Source organism: Fusarium odoratissimum (genome assembly GCF_000260195.1).
Source record: "Fusarium odoratissimum NRRL 54006 unplaced genomic scaffold supercont1.20, whole genome shotgun sequence".
Lineage (NCBI taxonomy): Eukaryota > Fungi > Ascomycota > Sordariomycetes > Hypocreales > Nectriaceae > Fusarium > Fusarium odoratissimum.
The window spans coordinates 491,664-510,800 of NW_022158705.1; the positions used below are offsets into that span (position 1 = coordinate 491,664).

A 19,137-nucleotide genomic window follows, 5' to 3' on the forward strand; every position below is an offset into this window, starting at 1 on the left:
TTCTTCCAAAATTCAGCGTATGGCTGTTTCTCCTAAATAGTCTTGTCTGTGCATGATAGACTTCAGTGACACTCCAACTGTCATGTATAAAGCCGTGACCCCTATCTCTTTCGCTTTCTGGGCCTGCCGCGGGCATTGTAAGCAGTGGGATCTTCTGTGCCGTCTGTGCGCAAACATGTATACGCTGTAAGCGTTGCGCAACCCGATCCTTCGTACCACGCAGCAGCAGTCACTTAACCTCACATGCGCTAGAACAAAATACACGCTAAGACTCAGTGTAACCGTAAATACTCCTGTCAGCATAGAAAAGAAACTCTCCTCTTCGAAAGCAGTATCCTGTACAAGGAACAGAACTAGAGCTGGCCGATAAGCTGGGGAAACATGCCTGAGCATACTGCCACCGGCGCGCGACTTCCAACTCCCTGTGCTAAGATCATTCTAACATGGTTCATGAACGGAATTATGGTAGATTTAAGTATCTGGGGTATTGTATATTTAGGAGAGATATTGCTCTAAGTAAGTGAGTTCCTCTCTCTCCTGCCATGAGGCGGATGGAGAGTCTCTCGAAGTATTGTTCAAATAAGAGTTACATCACAAACATGGGAATCCAGGCTTAATGAATGTGATATATTTCCTTTATTTATAGGATTGCAGTGGAATTATTAACTTTACATGCATAAAAAAAATCAAGATTTGTTCCAGGAAAATGTAACTCGGGTCATGATGACAGCGCTGTAAGGAATGTGCTCAAAGACTCACAGAATCTAGTCTATTGATGAACGACTCGGCGACACCACTGATTGTGTGTCTATTGAGTTGTAATTTCTCAGTGATTGCTAGGCTCTGGGGTCATTTGAGCAGCAAGCATAAGTAATCACTGATACTGAGTGCTCTGAATGGGATTTATATCGGTACATGTGTAACTCTTATCTGCGAATCACTTTTTATTCACACGATCACCTTAATGAACTCATGTATATATCTGAGCATGTTTTCACCCTTCCCTCCACTCACTCATCAATGACGCAGCGAACCAACATCCCAACCCTGCACTCACTTACACTAACAACTCACCCACATCCACACCTCAACAGCACCACTTACATCCCCACAATGTCAGAGAACGTTCAAAAGACAACAACCCAAGTTCGGGGTGATCACACAAAGTGGCAATGCCACAAGATGGTTAACGAACCAGGCCACGCCAGATGCGTTGCCACCATGAGCATGAACGTCGACACTTGCACGCATTGCGGACAGCGTCGCGGGAAGAATGCAGTTGCTCTCGCTCAGAACGATGATGTTTTGGGTAGCCTTGTTGACTTTGAGGCTGATGGAACAGAGAAATGGCACTATAATCTCAAAGTGAACGGCGTGCATAATTGAGCCTGTTCGAGCTTGATAGGGTGAACATCACATATCGGCGTTCAGTGATTCAGCATAGAAAGAGATTATAAATAGGCTCTAAAAATACTTTCCTCTTCTCCTGTTCTTCATGTCGCTTAGATGTTCAAAAATTATGCTTCCTTTCTTCATAACCACTACTCCGAAATACTGCAATCATGTCTACCCGCCGCCTCCTTAATGCACTCATATCTGGCCGCCTGCGTCCTGGGCTCAAGCCTGGCCGCCTAACACTTATCGTTCGCAAAGACCACACCAAATGGGAGTGCACCGAGAAAGTTGGACATAACGACCAAGGCGAGCCCCTTGAGTGCGGAGAGGTCATGAAGATGACGGAGCAAGTCTGTAAGAAATGCTGGTGCATTCGCAGAGTCGGCGCAGCCGCGCTGACAGAGGATGAGATGTATCTTGGTATGCTTGCTCGTATCACGAAGGGAATCAACGAGTGGTGGGAATATTATCCAGATCTGCAGGAGAGCGAAGAATGAGCTCACTGAGCTTGCATGCCGCAAAGGGATGTGAGGATTCGTAACCTGAAAGGTTAGACTTAGGTAGTGAATACAGGCAGTAAGGTGAATAGTGATGAATTGTCGATAGTCCACTGATTCATGAGTACAATGGGCCCGGCGTATGCAAGGCCAGTGAAAGAATGCTTGTCTGACAATGAATACTACTCGTGATCCATGGCCAATGTAAGCTATAATAAGCCCCCTTCACCAAGAGACTCTCACTCAAACAGCTCACACAGAAATATGCTACTACAACAAAACACAACTCAGTCTCTTGATCTATAAGCATCACAAACTACACAATCATGCCTGATATCACAGAAGTAACCACACCCAAAGTCCGCAACGACCACACTCACTGGCGTTGTATGCATGAGACGGACGGAACCGAGTGCAATACTCGACTTGAGATGACTCAAGAACGTTGCACTGAATGTGGTAGCAGTCGGAAGGAGGGCTCGTATGCTGAGGCGCATGATGGCTACCAGCTCGGGACTCTGGAATCTTTTGAGCCGGATGGTAAAGCGATTTGGCACTATACTTTCATCAAGAACGGCTGTAGTTGACGAGCGTCAGACGAGAGTAGGAGACATACTGGTATGAGACTTCTGATTCAGTGTATACGGACACTATAAATTATACCCAATACACCCCCAGACTTCCGCTTGATCTCCTCTTCTTAAAATAAAGTGCCAACCCACTCAAAACGTACCTCACATGCCTTTCAATACACTTACACCCGTCGTCCGCGGTGATCACACTCACTGGCGTTGCAGCAAACTTATCAATGGAAACATCTGCGATACAAAGAATCCCATGGCTGACAAGACGTGTAGTGTTTGTGGTATAGACCGTGGAATCCGCTCAGTAGCCCTGGCGAGTAATGATGATATGCTAGGGGTGCTTGCTTCCGTTGACTCAGAGGGTAGGGAGATGTGGTATTATAGTATCACGACAAATGGGACCTTGTAGTTGAAAGAGATGGACTAGGGTATGCAAACACGTGGCTGAGCTATCGTTATATTGTCAAGCTGAGGGTCATGATTCGGATTTATGCAGACTGTATGTAAGCCGCTGAGAGCACGTTCTCCTGCTACCCCCAAACACTTGCCTGCACACCCTAAGTCACCAGTATAAACATCATTAATTTAGCTAGAATCTCACTAGAACACCTTTGCTACATATCTCACTTCGTAGAACTACACAATGGCTCGCACTACTACACGTTGTGTTGACCATACCCAATGGAAGTGTACCAAGTTCCTCATGCCTATCGATAACTGCAATGCCATAATGTCAATTTATATGAAGAAGTAAATTATCTGTGGTCGACAACGAGAAGTCAGAAATGCGGACGTTCTTGATGCAGGTGGTACGAAGCTTCGGACTCTTGTCATGGTGGATTCGAAGGATGAAGAGACATGGGATTACATTTAGTCTGAACTTCTTGTGCTGTGATACACGGCGCATTTAGAGCTATTGCAGTGTTACACTACCTATTACTGAGCCTTGAGTCAGGAAGGAACCATATATAGCATCATAAACTCAACTGCATTTCTCCCTTAGCTCTACAATACCCAACCCCCAACATCTTCCCCAGACAATACAGTACACGTATAGACAACACTCGCAACTACAAAACCCAATCATCGAAAGCCCTCAAACGCTCACCTAATCGACCCAAAATGCCTCTTATGGAACGTACAACCACCGTCCGCGCTGATCATACCCATTGGAAGTGTGTGAGACCCGAGCGGAACGGGGGCTACTGCAATACAACAATGGCTATGTATGAAAACCAGTGCAGAAAGTGCGCTGCTATTCGTGAACCCAGATTTGCGTATGCAATGACCCGAGAAGGGCATAAACTTGGAGTTCTTGGGAGTGTTGATATAGATAATATCGAGATGTGGCATTACGAATTGGAGACCTAGAATGGTGTCTCTTGGCGAAGAGAAGTCGAGTGGTTAGCAGGTGTTCGCCCCTGAAACTAAAAGGAGACCAAGAAGAAGTAAATCATAGCTGTATTCTATAAAGAACCTCGTTGTTGGAACTCTTTCTCAATCTGAGCTCTTAAGAGGTATCATCAAGTTCCCCCAGCGCACGCATCCAGCCCATTGCCCATACTAATTCCCGTTTGCCGTCAAACCGTCAGCCTCCTCCTCGTATATCACATCACCCTCCGTGAACTCATCAACTGTCCTATCCACAATTGGACCGTCTGCATTAATATCGGGCAGCTTAGTGTAAACCCAGATTTCTTCACCTCGAGCCGTATAAACTTCAAGCGTTCCGATTTCGTTCCAATCTGACCTCAAGGCTTTAGTCCCCTGGCCTCGAACCTGGTTGCATCCAGGACATTTCCGGACTGGCTTTCTGATGGCACGGCCTTCTTTATCTCGACCATGCCGAAACATGTTATTGACTGGGCAGAAGTCGCCGTTGGCTTTGGTCATGCATTGTCAGTGTGTATGATCCGCGCGAACGGCAGTGATTGGAGCCATGATGAAATTATTGTGGTGTCTGTGAAAAGGTTGTGTAGATGCTGATTTGTGCGTTGCTGAGCCCTGGTAAAAGCGGCACGATGACGGCAACTTATACCGAACAACACTGGAGAGTCACAATTAATCACTCGATAAGTAAAGAGATTGATTCAGATTGGAGGCCATGTGGCGAGGAAAGTAGTGATTAGGGACATGATTGCAACGCTGAATACATGGAGAAGTCCCTTCAACCGCAAAGCAAAACCCCGTCGGTCTGTGTCAGCCAGGGGACGGCGTTGCTGCCACATCATAGACTCATACACGCACCAATGAGCAGCTAGGCACTACAATCACATTATCTAGACCTCACTTGTTCTTAGACTTCTTATACCCAGGTCTGAGCGGGCTCATGATACCCCAGGATCTCCTTTCCTTGCCAATCATCTTCCTCATCCAAAACCACTCCTCAGTAAAGCAAGAGCAGTTATTACACGCATATTATATACCTCACGGTAGATTCTCTACCATGTCCGATGACATGTCTGTATTCATGCATCTCAACGATACTTTCAAGCTTGTCAATAAGCCTGTCGGTGAGATTATTGGAACTCTTTAGAGTGACGAAGAGACATGAGAAATGAACATACCATGGGACAGACAATGCCATTGCAATTGCATTTGAACTGAGTCATTGTTCAGAGGAATACTGTTTGTCAAATGAACCTTTGGACTCAACGACATTGTTCAGAGGTATTGTTCATGTAAGTCACGATATATGCACGATACTTCACGGTAACGGAGTCGTGTCTATTTAGCACATAAAACTCAGCACATATGTATTCACGAGAAGCATATTTTATACAAATTGTTTGGATCAATTGTGACTGTACTGCCTGACCACCGTACTGTCTCGCCCACTAACCTCGAACGTAGGTAGTGCTAGCCCTCGCCTCCGAAAAGTCCATAGCCTCTGGCTCACGTAGCTTCCAGACAGGATTCCCATCCGAATTCATTCCCTCAAATTCCCCAATCTCATCGATGCCGGCGCTAAAAGCCTTTGCTCCCTCGGCCAGTTCAGCGTCGCACCTTTTACAACTCTTGTCCCCAACGCTGTTCATCTTGGTGCAGGTTGGGCTCATACAGAGCCAATGGGCGATATCGCTTGCAGTAGGCATGGTCATTTTGGTTGTAGTGAGTGATCTGATAGTGATAGAGTCGTGTGGTGTTAGGTTTGTGTGACTTGGTGGAGTGCTTGATGCCCTGTGTAACAAGCTAGGGAAGCTTGGGACTTATATGTATCACTGGAGAGTAATTACAAACACTTGATTCACAGTTGTTCATTTCTCATCACTTTTTGTAGATGTTCAGCAACATTTGTTCAGTGTAACGGGACACCCTGCAGTGTGTGAACGAGAAAGGGAGGAGCGTCAACGGCTCATTTGGCAGTCCACTGTTCTGTCCACGATCTGAGTCAGTGTACTGATCACGTCCCCGGAGCCATTGAAGACAGGTTGTGATTAATTGTATTTGTTCAGGCAATGCATTGGCTCAATGTGGTATGCACGTAGGTGTAGGACACAATTTCTCCTAAGCGCGAGGTCACAGCGTCACCAGATTGGAAGCAACGAATCTCATGTCATGAAAGCAACTCAATTTCTCTCCAGTAATTAAAGAATTCTCTTGATTAACTTGAGAATTCTTCCCCCACAAGCTGGAACAGATGAGTATCCCCCCTCTGTTCAGTCGCTAATGAAATTAGTTGACCAATTTTCACTGCCATCTTCATTAGGGAAAAGCATCCAAAACCGTCCTCGTTCCCCACAGCCGAGTCTCGTCTCTCCAAGGTCGGCCGTTGCACCGCAGCCACGTTTATTGCCACACTTGGAACAAATCTTGTTGTATATATCCTCATTTCTCCCTCCGCATTTCTTCTTGTAGGGCTCCCACGATGCTCCCCAGTTGCATGTCCATTTAGCGTTCTTAGGGACGAAGTCGTCGCCTTCTTCAGTCACCATGTATGAGTTCGGAGGATCTTCTTGTGTCGACGACATTTTGTAGAGGTATAGGTATAGTAGTGGTGTAGAGAGATTGTGAGTGTTTGTATTGCTGAGCGTTGTGTTCTTAGAGAAGTGGTCATGGCAAATGGGAAAGACTCTCTCAACTTATACATGCTGGATGCAAGCGGTTTCTCACAAGACATTAATCAGAGAGACGCTATGCCTGAAAAGCCGCCGTAGTGACTGCAGTCATTGATGCACAGTCACTCTACCAAGACACCCTCTCTCTCACCTCAGGGCTGATGTGTTACTCACAGACACCGTAGGTAGCCTGAATCATTTACATCTCCCCAGGCAATGTATTGTCTCAGTGACATTGAAGCAGATGAAAGACACAATGTCTTTTTGTGCGAGTTCACTGCTAAGTTCTCAAATGCAAATAACACATCTATCTGGCTCGCAACTTTCGAGTTCACTGCGTCATAGAGAGAATCCTATTCCACTTGATCAACTCAATCTTCGCCTTATTACCTAAAGATTCTCTCAAAAGGCCATTTAATTATTGATATGTAAAGCCCAGAATTCATTTCTTGCACGAATAAAGTCATACGTCCAGACTTCAGTCCCATCGTTCTCTATACCACAAATCTCCCAGCACCTCCCCTTTACCCCTTCGTCAAGCCTCTTCCCGACGTGTGCGATGGCAGCAGAGCGTGCAAAACCACATTTGGTGCACTTCTTGTTCTTTATATCATCGTTTATGTGTCCGCATTGGGCTTCGATGGGTCCCCATTTACATGTCCAGGCAGCATTCTCGGGGACAAAGTCGTTACCTTCTCTAGTTATAGCGTAAACTTTCGAAGTACCTTCTTGCTTAGAAGCCATTGCGTAGAGGAATAGGTGGTTTGAAGAAGTTGATAGTTACTGTATTTGCTATGCGTCTGTGAGGAGCGGTGGTTGCCAGCGGCAAGGCTCGCAACTTATACACGTGGGCGACAGACTGGCCCTCGCATCATAATCACAGAGCGAGAATGCCCAAATCACTGCCATAACATTAGTCAAATAATTGATGCATCTTTACTTAATCTTAACTTCCATTCAGCCAGCTCCCCGTATTCACGGTCAGAAGTGGAAGTCCTTCAATCAACCACTCCGCCTCTAAGTAAAGCTTCCCTTACAACGCACACTCGCAACTCTTCCAAATAGCCAAACAAATTCGAGAGCTCGAAGTCGCATGTTGCGCACCTCATTTTACGCGGTACAGGCGCTATCCTTGACCTGGTTCTCGCTATCGAAGACGTTGATGCACGCCTCAAGGCAGTGTCTGGCCACGAACTTGAGAACCCGCACAAGTTGAAAGCACTGCCGGCAACGAGGAGGCAAATACCATAAGCAATTAAGCCATGGGAGAGAACAGATCATGCTGAAAACCCTTTTCTGTATTCCCTCTATCGTGAAGTGATGACCTTGCTAACCATACCCTCAACTACTGACTCTTCCTCTCGCTACCACTCCCATCACCCGCAGCGCTCCCCTTGGCATCTCCTTCGTCCTCCGGCTGTTTGTCCGGCTCCTCAAGATCCTCATCATCCACCTGCTTTTTTACCACATTCGCAACCCACCTCTCCATACGACTAACTTCAAATCCAACACCAGTGCTCATCCTTTTCCCCTCCCTACTAATTCCACCGACGTCACCGGTCCCCGACGACACGGGCGGACTATTCCCGTGGTGGATTCCAACGACATCACCAGAACCCTCAGATACAGGGCGACTATTCTCGGGATTGATTCCATCGATACCACCAGACTTCCAAGACACAGGCGGGCTGCTATTGAGAAAGTTCTTGGGCAAGGTTCCCTGACGAAGCTGATCCAGAGTCTCACGATCAAAGTAAACCCACTTCTCGTTGCCGTGCAGGTCCACAGACTGCAGCCAACCGATCTGCTTGTGGCTGGCGTTGAGAGCGTCGGCCGGAAACGCTCGTTCCTGCTTGCATGTGGCGCACCGGGCATCTGTCAGGGGGTTGATGATATTGCAGAAGAAACCTCTGTGGCATTTCCATGCGACGTGGTCTGGACGTATGCCGAAGGTGGCTCCTGTAAAGGTGCTGGAGGTGGGGGTGTCTGGGTTTGGTGGTGGTGGTGGTGGAACATTTGGCGACGGAGTATCTGGATTTATTGGTTGTGACATGATGGGAGGTGGTGATGGCTTGGGCTTGGTATATCTGCTGCGTGTTCTGATGATGGTGGTGATGGTGAAGTTGATGAACAAGAACAAGATGATGATGACGAAGAAGAGAGTTGCTGAGTTCATGGACTGGGTTGCCGAGAGGAGGTGGTGAGGTAGGTAAGGGCTTGTGCTGTGGAAGGAGCGAGACAGCGTCAACGACCAAATAACAGGCAGAGTTCCTGGTCGTCCATCAAGATATGGACAATTAACCTGTATGATGAAGCGAAGTTGGAGAGACATCATCTTCCAACAGATATTACTGAACTTTGATCGCCAACAACTTCAAGGGCAATTCAACCTTTGCGGCCATGGCGAGACAAAGCCATCTCACGGGGAGTACAGTGCTTGCCCGTTTGACGATATGAGGGAGGTGAAATTGACAGGACGCCCAGGCAAGACAACACCCGGGTCATGTGAAGGTGAGGTACGAGGGATATCACCAACGGATGACGTGGAAAAAGAAGCACTCAGAAAAGAGTAACGGGAACTTGATGGCGATGATCTTGAAGATGGCGGGAGAAGAAGTGAGTACCAAACGAGACAGACGACGATCATATGTCGGAATGGGGAGAAGGATGAAGAGGCCACCAAAATGACACCAACGAGATGGTAATCATGGTGCGCAAAACAATCGTTGTTCGTCATTTCTGCTCCAACGCAGAGACTGGTCTGTATCAAACAGCTATTCTTGGGTATGTTTCCTCCAAGACAAAGCAACCGTATCCTCTGTCATCGCCAGCGATCTTTGTCATTCGTCCAAATCATCCACCATAGAAAGTACTCAATCATCAAGATCAAGACCCCCCAACAGCAAAGGAATCTGAAAATCAGCACCTAGCTGATCCCGATCCCTATCCTCATTCTCATCCTTCGCATCTCCCCCTCCAACATCATCATCCAAAAAAGACCAATCCGCATCCCTGGCAATGCCACCAGCATCAGGCCGCGGCGGCGCAAAAAGAATCCCCATGATCCTGTCCGAGGCCATCGTCAATGACGCCTTGGAGTACAACTCCTTCATCGCCTCGGCACTCTCGACATCAAACACAAGACCAGCGTTTTCTTTGCCAATAGGAAGATGAGCACAAACGTTTGCTCGTTCAGGTTTGACGGAGTTAATGTCGACGACTTTGAGGCCGAGAGTTTCGCCGCGCTTGTTGCGGATGACTTGTAGTTTCAGAGAGTCGACGTAGCGAAGAGGGTCTTTCGGGTTGGTGGTCTTGCGAGGATCGGGAGGGACGGCATCGGCGTGGCTTTGAGGGCCCGGAGATCGGAGAAGGATTGGGGAATGGGAGGGAGGATGATGTCGAAGGAGGTGGTCGACAGTACGGGCGCGGTTTCGGCCGGTCGGGATGGCAATAGGGGCAGAGGGCTTTGGAAGTGACGACATCGTCTTGTCGGTAGCCATGGCTGATGTTGAAGTGATGCTGGTGTTCCTCTTGTGTAGATAGGAGGGTTGACTGAAAGATGTTTGGGAGAGGAGATGATGCGATTCGGTAGATATGCGAGTTGATATGCTGTCAGTCGTTGCCACTGTCGTTTGCAGCTCATGCCAATGATCGCAACAATAGCCTCAATGACTCCATTCACTGCATGAGTATCACGTGGAATACGGTGGAAAGCAACCTTGATGGGTCACAGAATTGTTGTTGCGATGCCGTTTGCTTGAGCATGTTTGCTCCATATGCTCCTTCTTCATAGCCTTGGGTTGTACACAGTATTGATACCACCAGTGACAATCGTCTTGAGAACCATGTAATCATCAACACCATACCTGCTGCCCTCACGCCCCATACCAGAATGTTTGACACCGCCAAATCTACAAACAGTCAGTCATTGATCCGCTGCAACAAGTGTTTGTACTTACGGAGCAGCCCAGTCTGAGATGACACCAGTGTTGATGGCTACCATACCAAACTCCAATCTCTCCTGCACGCGGTGCGATCTCGCTAGGTTGTTTGTCATGATGTAAGAAGCCAATCCTACGTCAGACTTGTTCGCCCTTGCGATAACCTCGTCTTCTGTCTTGAACTTGGTCAACGCCGCAAGTGGTCCGAATGTCTCTTCGTAAGTCACGGCCATCGTATCGTCAACATCGCCCAGAACTGTCGGCTGGAAGAAGTTCTTTCCGAGATCGGGTAATCGCTGACCGCCGAAGAGAAGAGTAGCTTTATTCTTGAGGGCATCTTGGACATGTTCCTCAACCTTGTCTACACTCGTGGTCATCGGGCCGTGTGTCACTGAAGGGTCAGCACCGTTACCGACTTTAAACTTGCCGACTTCCTCAACTAGGCGCTTGGAGAATTGGTCGTAGATGCCTTCCTGGACATAGATCCTGTTGGCGCAAACGCATGTTTGGCCGGTCACCTTGAACTTGGCAATGATGGCGCTGGATACCGCGGTCTCGACATCGGCCTCGTCAAACACGATGAAGGGCGCGTTGCCTCCAAGCTCTAGAGATAGCTTCTTGAGAGTATCGGCTGACTGCTTCATCAGGATCTTCCCTACCCGGGTTGAGCCCGTGAAGGAGATCTTCTTGACGACGTCAGACTCGCACAGCGCAAGACCTAGTTTCGGTGTGTTATCCAGAGCAGTGACGATATTGAGAACCCCCTTTGGCAGACCAGCGCGCTCAGCGAGGACACCGAGAACATTCCCCGAGAAAGGCGTCACGCCATCCGTCTTGAGCACAGTCGTACACCCAGCCGCAAGCGCAGCAGCGACTTTCCTCGCAGCCATCGCCAAAGGGAAATTCCAAGGCGTGATCAAACCACAAACACCAACGGGCTGCTTGATGACCTGAATTCTCGAATTCGGCTGCGAATGCGGGACAACATCACCATACAGCCTCAGCGCCTCTTCCGCAAACCACTCGAAGAACCCCGCCGAGAACATCACCTCCCCTTCAGCATCCGCTGTCGCCTTTCCATTCTCCGCTGTGATGATCTTTGCGATGTCAGTTTTGTGTTCTGCCAGTAGCTCTGCGATTTTGCGAATTATCTTTGCGCGCTGGCGGCCTGATTGAGCGCGCCACAGGGGAAAGGCCTCTGAAGCTGCCGAGATGGCGCTGTTGACGTCGTCGACGGTGCATTCTGGTGCTGAGCCGATGATTGTGTTTGTCGCGGGGTTGCAGACAGGAAAAGTTTGAGAGGACGTGAACAGAGGCCATTCGCCGTTGATGAAGGGTCGGCTTTCGACAAGGAGGGATGGATCTTTGAGGGTAGAGGTGAGGGATGTCATTGTGGGCGGTGACCGATGCAGGTGAGCGGCGATTGAATCTGGTGACGGGTATCGTTATACAACGATCGCGAATGATGCGTCGGTGTTAGGTATTGTTATCTCTAGATACGGCGCGATGCGCTGAGGTAGTCTCCCTGTATTCGGCTTGAGATGGAGATGCGGAGCTGTCCGGTTGATAAGCTGATCATGAGCAGTTGGGGCTTGATGTTTATGGGAAGTCCACGGTGCGGGGAAGACCCCGAGGGCCGCAGATGAAACGCTGAACAAAAGGGGAAGGAGAAGAAGTCTCACCAATTCCGTCAAAGTTCTTGCCGCCGCTTTCCTTCGTGATGCGCCGCCCAAGAATTGCCGCTATCGAGAATCTCGGCTTGAGAAGCCGATGCTGAGTTCAGCGCAGACCTCAACCCGAGATGGATGAAGCTTTCGGTCCAGCAATCTCCGGGCTGCAGCTGAGGAGGCCGAAAAAGGTATGTATCTTTACTTAATGGAGTATCATGGTTACCATTGTAGTTGTTAAAATTGTTTCGCCCTGCATGTGAACTAAGTTCTCTGTGCTGATATAAGCTCTCAGCCACACATGGCGAGAACGTGTCCTCCCCCTCGCGAAAACCGACAACCTCATCATGACGGCCATAGTATTCCTTTGTTCGAGCTGTTTGAATGTGGCGAGCATTAACAGTTTCGCCCGACAATATCTGGACCGGTTTCGGGCGCTTATGGCGGAGAGAACACAGCAGGATGGTTTCGACACCGATGGAAACTACCGAGTCGTCATCGCTCTGCTTGTTGTACTTGTTTCTCAGGCTGGCAAGTTTCCATCGCCATTTGAAGGCATTTGAAAGATGCTGCTTAAGAAATTGGTGACTGTAATTGTCGGTCTTCCAGAGCCTTATCACGAATCCATCAACCTATTCATCTTACCTGAGCTGAGGAGGTTAAGGGAGAAAAGGAGAAGAGTCGAGGAGGCTAGCGCGGTGCAAGGGCCGTATTGCAGGTGATGGCTGAGAGTTGATGAGGGAGCGTATAGCATTCATCAGCATAGCACACTAGTAGTGTTGAAAGGAGTCATGGGTTTGGGTCCTCTTACGAGACCTCATCATTAGCAATAGATCCACCAATCTCACCTATAAAAACATACTCAATTATTTCTACCGTCGCTCAAATCAGCCAAACCATCCAACTTAAAGCTTTGCCTGCAAAGATTGATCTTTCAGCGCCTCAATAACCTCCTTCGCCCCAGCATGTCCCGACGTCAAAGCACCCTCAAGATATCCCTTCCAGTGCGTCGCATATTCGGTTCCCACAAAGTGAATGTTTCCCACCGGTTTACCATAAATATCCCTATACTTGGCAAGATGTCCGATCTTTGTGACTGGTGCAAGAGCACCACGACTAAACTCCTCATTCTGCCAGATTTGCTCAACAAACTCAAGCGGGTTATAAGCTTCCGACGAATCGAAAGCGTGCGCGAGTTGATCAAGAATAACCTTTAGTCGAGTCTCAGGAGACTGTTTACTCCATTCTTCACCGGGTTTACCGTTCACGAAACAAGTGAACCCATAGATACCTTCATCGTCGAAAGAGGTATCGCGTACAACGCAGGCTGGGCCGCGGAAGTCCATGAAAAAGCCGTTGAATCCACCATCGCGCCACCAAGGTTTGCTGTAAAACACAATGGCTTTGTTGTAATGACCCAATTTGGTGTTATTGTAGACCTCCTGTGCTCGCTTAGGTAAAGGGGGTGAGAAGGTGAGTTCTTTGAGCATAGCGGAAGGCATCGAGATGATGAGTTTCTTGGCCTTGACGACCTTTCCAGTTGTCGTTCTCACAGCGACACCTGACATGCTTTGCTCGATTGAAGAAACGGGGTTTGAGAAGTGGATGTTCTCATGGCCGATAAGATCAGCCATGCCCTTGGCGATGGATTGTGTACCAGATTTGATGCGCATGTAATTACCACCCGTACGATCATCTGCTCGAATAGCTAGAAGACCATGGTTTGTGCGGCAGTATTCGATGAACCAGGCTGCGGATTCTTCAGTCGATTCTAGACCATGCATAACTCGAACCCAAAGATTCACCATCTCGAGAGTTTTGGGACCGCCGCCGAGATTTCGAACATATTGATCCAAACTGATCTGATCATCATCTTTCCGGAATCCATCGGGCTTCAAAGATTCTGCTTGGATGTCATCCCTAACCATCTCAAGATTCGTCTTTTCTTCATGCGTAAACTATCCCAATCAGCACACATTCCCAGACTTCCAACTCGCACCATGCCTCTCATAACTTACATCAGGCGTGATACCAAAAGGAAACTCAATCCTCTCCCCATTTGCACTGACCATGACAGCCTTATGGCCAAGTCTTTGCTTCACGATTTGATCCTCGAGTCCGAATTGTTGGATATACGACCAAACGAGGGGCTGTAGTTCATCATTCACCCAAGCAGCGCCGAGATCTGCTTTTCCGTTTGTGTTTTTGAGTGGAACAGTCCAGGATTTACCACCAACACGGTCGCGAGCTTCGAGAATTGCGATCGATAGACCGACTTTTTGGGCGGTGACTGCAGCTTGAAGACCGGAGAAGCCGGCGCCGATTATGGCGAGGTCTAGCATAGTGATACTTGAGTATGCTTGGATATTGCAAGGAGAGATACAACTCTCGTCTTTTGGCTCTGTAAATTGTAGAACTCCTGTTCCGATAACCCAGGGGCTGCTATTAGGTCTAAAGGCAACGAATGCTGGACGAGTCCTGTAACTGCTTCAGTCTTCAAGTGATTTCCAATCAAGCTTTGGGTCACAGTAAAGTGCTCCAAACCAGATCCTATGATCTTCTGTTCGGATGCCCAACCCGAGACTGAAGACCGTCCTACCCCACCGTGGAGATCAAGTCGCTTAGCCTAACCCCCGGATTTTCTTCACCGTTCCAAGCCGGCTGAGACTCCTTCATCTGGACGTATTGACATGGATAGCTTCTAGAATGACCTGTGCACGGTTGGGGTATCTGCGAGACATGGAGAACTGCTGGGGGTCCGGGCGAGGGGACGGGGACCAAGTCGGATGAGCTTCCGGTCTGAGTTCAACGATGGCCTCCTGAAATGCTGGCCCACCAAGTAATCATATGCTACTCGAATCAGATTAATAGGAAGATAGATCCATATCGTATTTAAATTGAAAAGTTCGGCGAGGAATGAACACGAATGCACTCCAGAACAGGAGCCGTCCATATATCTTGGACGTCCAAATTACCATAGATTTGGTATTCTTATCACAAGGCTTGAGCGTGGATTGCGCAAACCGGTCATGACTGTTGCAATTCGTCTTACCAGGCCTTCTCATGTTTTGCAGCGGAACCGTTATCGTGCATGCTACAAATCCATATCAAACAATTGGCCCAAACATCGATATCTCAAACTTACCGTTATCAACACCAAAACCACTAGCACCGCTAAATATTTCCAAAAGAGTAATTATCTCGCTGCCTCACCAATCGGAAGGGCCTACTTCCCGATCCCTGCAATCTCCCCTCGATATCTCACCCACAAACATGATAAGTGAGGAGCAAAAAAAACCGTCATGTATGACGCCGACCTCGCTTTTACTGATCTAATGTGCGATATGAAGAATTATTTCCCCATTGGGACCATTGATCCCGTGGCCAGACGCCTTTGTTTCAATGACCAATGGGATATAGTGCATTCTTCATTATATTGTGGGGATCGATAGTGTGTTGTTCATTGACGTTGCAAGGGGGAAAGTTGGGCTTATCTAGCCACGGCATTCCAGTGAGCGAAGGCCGGTCACGTTTGTAATTGGGGAGGAATAGGTACTGGGCTGTCTAACTGCTGCATCTACCGTTGGCCAAGAAAACAAGCTATCCATTCGCAGAGCATCACAAAGTCAATTCAGACAAATCGTACATATAGTTAATGTTTCAATAATCCTTCTAGAATGTTTCAAATAGTAATATTAGCACAATAATTGGATATGCATCATACCAAGTCCGGTAGTTCATCGAGTGTTGCCCCCATATTCCCCCGGTAACGGCCACGTCAAAACCCAATCACTTGATCGGCATTTGTGCGGGGGTGCTAGGGTCGGTGGCACTCACACCCAAACTGCAGGGGAACCCAAGACACACTGCAGCCAAAAAACTGTTTCTTTTGGAGCTTCCATGACCAAAAGATTCTTCGACGCATCGTAAGATATCCTGCCGAAATGGCATCAGACGCGCAGAAGGAACCTCGCAAGACAAGAAGAACAGCCAATGCGTATGTTATGTCACCGCTTTAAGCTTTATCTATGTGCCCCTCTCGTTTGGTGGCTGAGACTGTTCTGGGCTGACGGCGTCATAGCTGTGTCGCGTGTAGACAGAGTAAGATCAAATGCTCTGGCGATGACCCGTGTCAGAATTGTCAGCGTCGCTCTGTGCAATGTCGCTTTACAGAGGGAGGAGCAAAGGTGATGGTATCAGAGAAGTTCGTCACCAGGTGTCCTTGTCTCGACTCTCACTGACGAACCCAAAGATATCTCCAAGATCTTCAAAAGCGAGTAGAACAGCAACAACGCTCACCGACAAATAACATCTTCGACAATGCAGGTCAAGTAGATACAACATTTACATATCGCTCGCCTCCCACGGCCTCTGCACCTCCGCCATACCGTTCATCAATGGACGCAGCATCCGTCCACTCTCAAAACTCTCACCCCTCATATTGTTCGCCACCAATATCATCATCTCAAGTTGGAGGAGATAACTACTCTCCCGGATTGAAGCGCACTAATGATGCTGCTTTTGGAAACGATGTCAATGGTGAGTGCGGGGTTGATACCAGTCTTGCTTCTCCTGCGCTCACGGTAGGCTCCCGACAACAATCTGACTCGTCCGTTAAAGATCCAGCTACTTCGTCCTACTCGCAACAAACCGGCGAGTCGCCGTTGACTATCTGGCCGAGTGCTTTTACAATACCATCCAAGATCATCAAGAATACTCGCAAGAATAGGCGCACATGGAGTGAGTGCAAGAACTGGTGTATGTGAGATGTTCTAACTATTTCATAGTATGGCTCGCGCCGTGGTCGACGTGGTCTTTCACTCTACGACTCATGCTCATGCTCGGCGATAAGCTCCAACCAGGCGGTCTCAACATACCACCCCAACTAATCGAAGAAGACGTCTACAAGCTGTCATGGACACAACTAGAAAAAGCCGATGTCTCCGGCCTGCCTTCCCTCGACTACGCAATCTATCTCTTCCACACCTTCAAATTCCACCTCGGCCAGACCTACCGTCTTTTCGACGAGGTAGAATTCGTGAACCAGATCCGTGATTTCTATTCTGATGCGCAGAGCAAGGCAGAGGAGAACCGCCTCTGGTATGTCAAGTTTCTCTTGATTCTAGCCTTTGGAACAGCCTTTCTCTCATCCCAGCCTCTCCCATCCAAGGAACCCCCCGGTGCAAAGTTCTTTGTGCGTGCGATGGGTCTGATGCCGGATCATACGGCTCTTTGGAAGGATAGCTTATTTGCGATAGAGGTTTTGGCCATGGTTGGCTTGTATTTGTATTCGATTGATGAGAGGGAGTCTGCTCACGTATATGTAGGTACTGTCGAGGAGTGTGTGTTTCATGACTGACGGTATGACAGCTTGGCCAGGCTATTCGAATTGCTCAGCTAGAGGGTCTGCATACGCAGTTACCTGATAATGAGCTCGGCAGTGAGACAGTCACATCTTGTCGTGATTTATGGTGGACGTTGTACATCATGGATCGGCACTTTTCGTCATCTTTGGGACTTCCTATGTCTGTTCAAGATAGTGACATTTCTACACCAGTCAACCCACCAAACGTTGGGTCGCAAGATGATAGCGCTCGCAGTCTTCAAGTGAATCTGTCTCATCTTCTGTCCGTGATATTGACCAGTAAGTTTGAGTCCGAAGAATCCTTCATCGATTTCTAACCTTTCAGCACTCTACAAGCCAGAGAAAACACCACTTGACCAGTTCCTCGAGCAAACCAAGTCAATCCTCCATACACTCGCCCATCACGCCCAAGAAATAGAAAGAATCATATCACTCAAATTTCGAAACTCGGTTGATACCATGCCTCGAGGCACAAAGTATATAACCCTTCTTTACCACCAAGTAAGTCATCCACTACTTTCTCATCGACAGATTTAACAGCCCCAGTGCGTTATCGTCGCCACAAGGCCACTTCTACTCTCAGTCCTCAAGGAACGTCTCGACATTCTCGGCCAACCAGGTAATGAGAACTCCGAAGCATTCCTCGGCCAAACAGCGGCCGTCATCTCAACCGGTATAAAATCAGCAGTCAAAACACTACAAATTCTCACCAGCGAGTACAGTCTTCTCGGTAAGTTCCCCTACCCCTCCTCAACTCCCACTAACACTCCACAGAGATTTTTCTTCCCTACGATCTCGAGTTCACCTTCGGCGCCGCATTACATCTAAACATGGCAACGGCCCTCTTCCCCGGCGTAGCAGATGACCAAGGCTGCCGTCTGCTAATCCACCAGCTCCTCGACAACATGATCGCCCGCGGCAACCGCCTTGCATCCGTACGAAAGCAAGAACTCGTCTATCTCGAAACCCAATGCCAAGAACTCGTCGCCCAAGTCCAACAACAAGGTCTTCAGACATTATCCCTTGCAGTAACAGACGAAGATTTAGCGAGAAAGGCTGATGAGGAGCAACAACGACTTCTTGCGCAGGAGACACTGGGTATGGAGGTTCCAATGAATTGTGTGCAGAATCCTATGACAAGTGATATGGAGTTTCTTGATAATATTGGGATTTCATCGGAGGAGTTTTTGTCGATTGTGCATCAGATAGGGGACCCGGATATCATGCCTGAGAATATGTTGACTTTGGAGTAAGGTTAAAATTAGAGGGGGCTTATTTGAGAAGATTTCTCGAATTATTGCTTATTTTATCGTTAGATGAAAACTGAGATACTTGAGGTAGCTAGGTACCGAGCTGGTCAGGGTTTTAATATAGACCAAGATCATGCTGATATGAAGTTGACAGCTTTCTTCCTCGTTCATTGGTTCAAACAGATATCTGCAGCTTCGCTTTGGTACCTATTTCCAAGAAGACGTACTTGAGACCTGATTTTGACGAAGAAATTGGCTCTTTGTTCACTACTAATACGACCACTTAGCATTATATTAGATAGAAGGGTGTATCAGAGATACAGCTCATCCAAGACAAGATCAATACCCATTTTCCACTGCGCCCATATCGTAGGGAACGG

At 48.1% G+C, this 19,137-nt stretch overlaps 11 protein-coding genes across 13 annotated transcripts; 5 read left to right on the plus strand and 6 right to left on the minus strand.

Annotated features, from left to right (window-relative positions):
• Positions 1 to 1,113: 1,113 nt before the first annotated feature.
• On the plus strand, positions 1,114 to 1,506 carry FOIG_11081 (uncharacterized protein; the record flags this gene model as incomplete). The annotated part of the gene is made up of 2 exons (XM_031211627.1): positions 1,114 to 1,374; positions 1,462 to 1,506. 2 exons carry the CDS (start codon positions 1,114 to 1,116, stop codon positions 1,504 to 1,506), a joined length of 306 nt encoding a protein of 101 aa, XP_031058811.1.
• Positions 1,507 to 1,562: 56 nt separating this feature from the next.
• FOIG_11082 (uncharacterized protein) lies at positions 1,563 to 1,892 on the plus strand (the record flags this gene model as incomplete). Its single annotated transcript, XM_031211628.1, has 1 exon — positions 1,563 to 1,892. The coding sequence occupies one exon, from the start codon at positions 1,563 to 1,565 to the stop codon at positions 1,890 to 1,892; it is 330 nt and encodes a 109-aa protein (XP_031058812.1).
• Positions 1,893 to 2,218: 326 nt separating this feature from the next.
• Positions 2,219 to 2,479, plus strand: FOIG_11083 (uncharacterized protein; the record flags this gene model as incomplete). Its single annotated transcript, XM_031211629.1, has 1 exon — positions 2,219 to 2,479. The coding sequence occupies one exon, from the start codon at positions 2,219 to 2,221 to the stop codon at positions 2,477 to 2,479; it is 261 nt and encodes an 86-aa protein (XP_031058813.1).
• A 1,560-nt stretch (positions 2,480 to 4,039) lies between these two features.
• On the minus strand, positions 4,040 to 5,577 carry FOIG_11084 (uncharacterized protein; the record flags this gene model as incomplete). Its single annotated transcript, XM_031211630.1, has 2 exons — positions 4,040 to 4,359; positions 5,319 to 5,577. 2 exons carry the CDS (start codon positions 5,575 to 5,577, stop codon positions 4,040 to 4,042), a joined length of 579 nt encoding a protein of 192 aa, XP_031058814.1.
• A 558-nt stretch (positions 5,578 to 6,135) lies between these two features.
• On the minus strand, positions 6,136 to 7,278 carry FOIG_11085 (uncharacterized protein; the record flags this gene model as incomplete). The annotated part of the gene is made up of 2 exons (XM_031211631.1): positions 6,136 to 6,502; positions 7,004 to 7,278. The coding sequence occupies 2 exons, from the start codon at positions 7,276 to 7,278 to the stop codon at positions 6,136 to 6,138; spliced, it is 642 nt and encodes a 213-aa protein (XP_031058815.1).
• A 601-nt stretch (positions 7,279 to 7,879) lies between these two features.
• Positions 7,880 to 8,866, minus strand: FOIG_11086 (uncharacterized protein; the record flags this gene model as incomplete). The annotated part of the gene is made up of 1 exon (XM_031211632.1): positions 7,880 to 8,866. The coding sequence occupies one exon, from the start codon at positions 8,864 to 8,866 to the stop codon at positions 7,880 to 7,882; it is 987 nt and encodes a 328-aa protein (XP_031058816.1).
• A 541-nt stretch (positions 8,867 to 9,407) lies between these two features.
• Positions 9,408 to 10,034, minus strand: FOIG_11087 (uncharacterized protein; the record flags this gene model as incomplete). Its single annotated transcript, XM_031211633.1, has 1 exon — positions 9,408 to 10,034. The coding sequence occupies one exon, from the start codon at positions 10,032 to 10,034 to the stop codon at positions 9,408 to 9,410; it is 627 nt and encodes a 208-aa protein (XP_031058817.1).
• A 287-nt stretch (positions 10,035 to 10,321) lies between these two features.
• Positions 10,322 to 11,866, minus strand: FOIG_11088 (succinate-semialdehyde dehydrogenase (NADP+); the record flags this gene model as incomplete). The annotated part of the gene is made up of 2 exons (XM_031211634.1): positions 10,322 to 10,445; positions 10,494 to 11,866. The coding sequence occupies 2 exons, from the start codon at positions 11,864 to 11,866 to the stop codon at positions 10,322 to 10,324; spliced, it is 1,497 nt and encodes a 498-aa protein (XP_031058818.1).
• Positions 11,867 to 12,489: 623 nt separating this feature from the next.
• FOIG_11089 (uncharacterized protein) lies at positions 12,490 to 12,705 on the plus strand (the record flags this gene model as incomplete). Its single annotated transcript, XM_031211635.1, has 1 exon — positions 12,490 to 12,705. One exon carries the CDS (start codon positions 12,490 to 12,492, stop codon positions 12,703 to 12,705), a length of 216 nt encoding a protein of 71 aa, XP_031058819.1.
• Positions 12,706 to 13,047: 342 nt separating this feature from the next.
• Positions 13,048 to 14,484, minus strand: FOIG_11090 (monoamine oxidase; the record flags this gene model as incomplete). The annotated part of the gene is made up of 2 exons (XM_031211636.1): positions 13,048 to 14,100; positions 14,161 to 14,484. The coding sequence occupies 2 exons, from the start codon at positions 14,482 to 14,484 to the stop codon at positions 13,048 to 13,050; spliced, it is 1,377 nt and encodes a 458-aa protein (XP_031058820.1).
• A 1,515-nt stretch (positions 14,485 to 15,999) lies between these two features.
• Positions 16,000 to 18,799, plus strand: FOIG_11091 (uncharacterized protein). Of its 3 annotated transcripts, XM_031211638.1 has the most exons (9): positions 16,000 to 16,139; positions 16,224 to 16,346; positions 16,395 to 16,681; positions 16,763 to 16,882; positions 16,930 to 17,465; positions 17,513 to 17,786; positions 17,833 to 18,008; positions 18,054 to 18,237; positions 18,282 to 18,799. In XM_031211638.1, exons 1-9 carry the CDS (start codon positions 16,087 to 16,089, stop codon positions 18,758 to 18,760), a joined length of 2,232 nt encoding a protein of 743 aa, XP_031058822.1. In that variant the 5' UTR covers positions 16,000 to 16,086; the 3' UTR covers positions 18,761 to 18,799. The 3 variants fall into 3 exon arrangements, with proteins under 3 accessions (XP_031058822.1, XP_031058821.1, XP_031058823.1); XM_031211637.1 differs by having other exon boundaries at positions 16,395 to 16,882; XM_031211639.1 differs by lacking the exon at positions 16,000 to 16,139 and having other exon boundaries at positions 16,151 to 16,346; positions 16,395 to 16,882.
• The last annotated feature ends 338 nt before the right edge of the window (positions 18,800 to 19,137 follow it).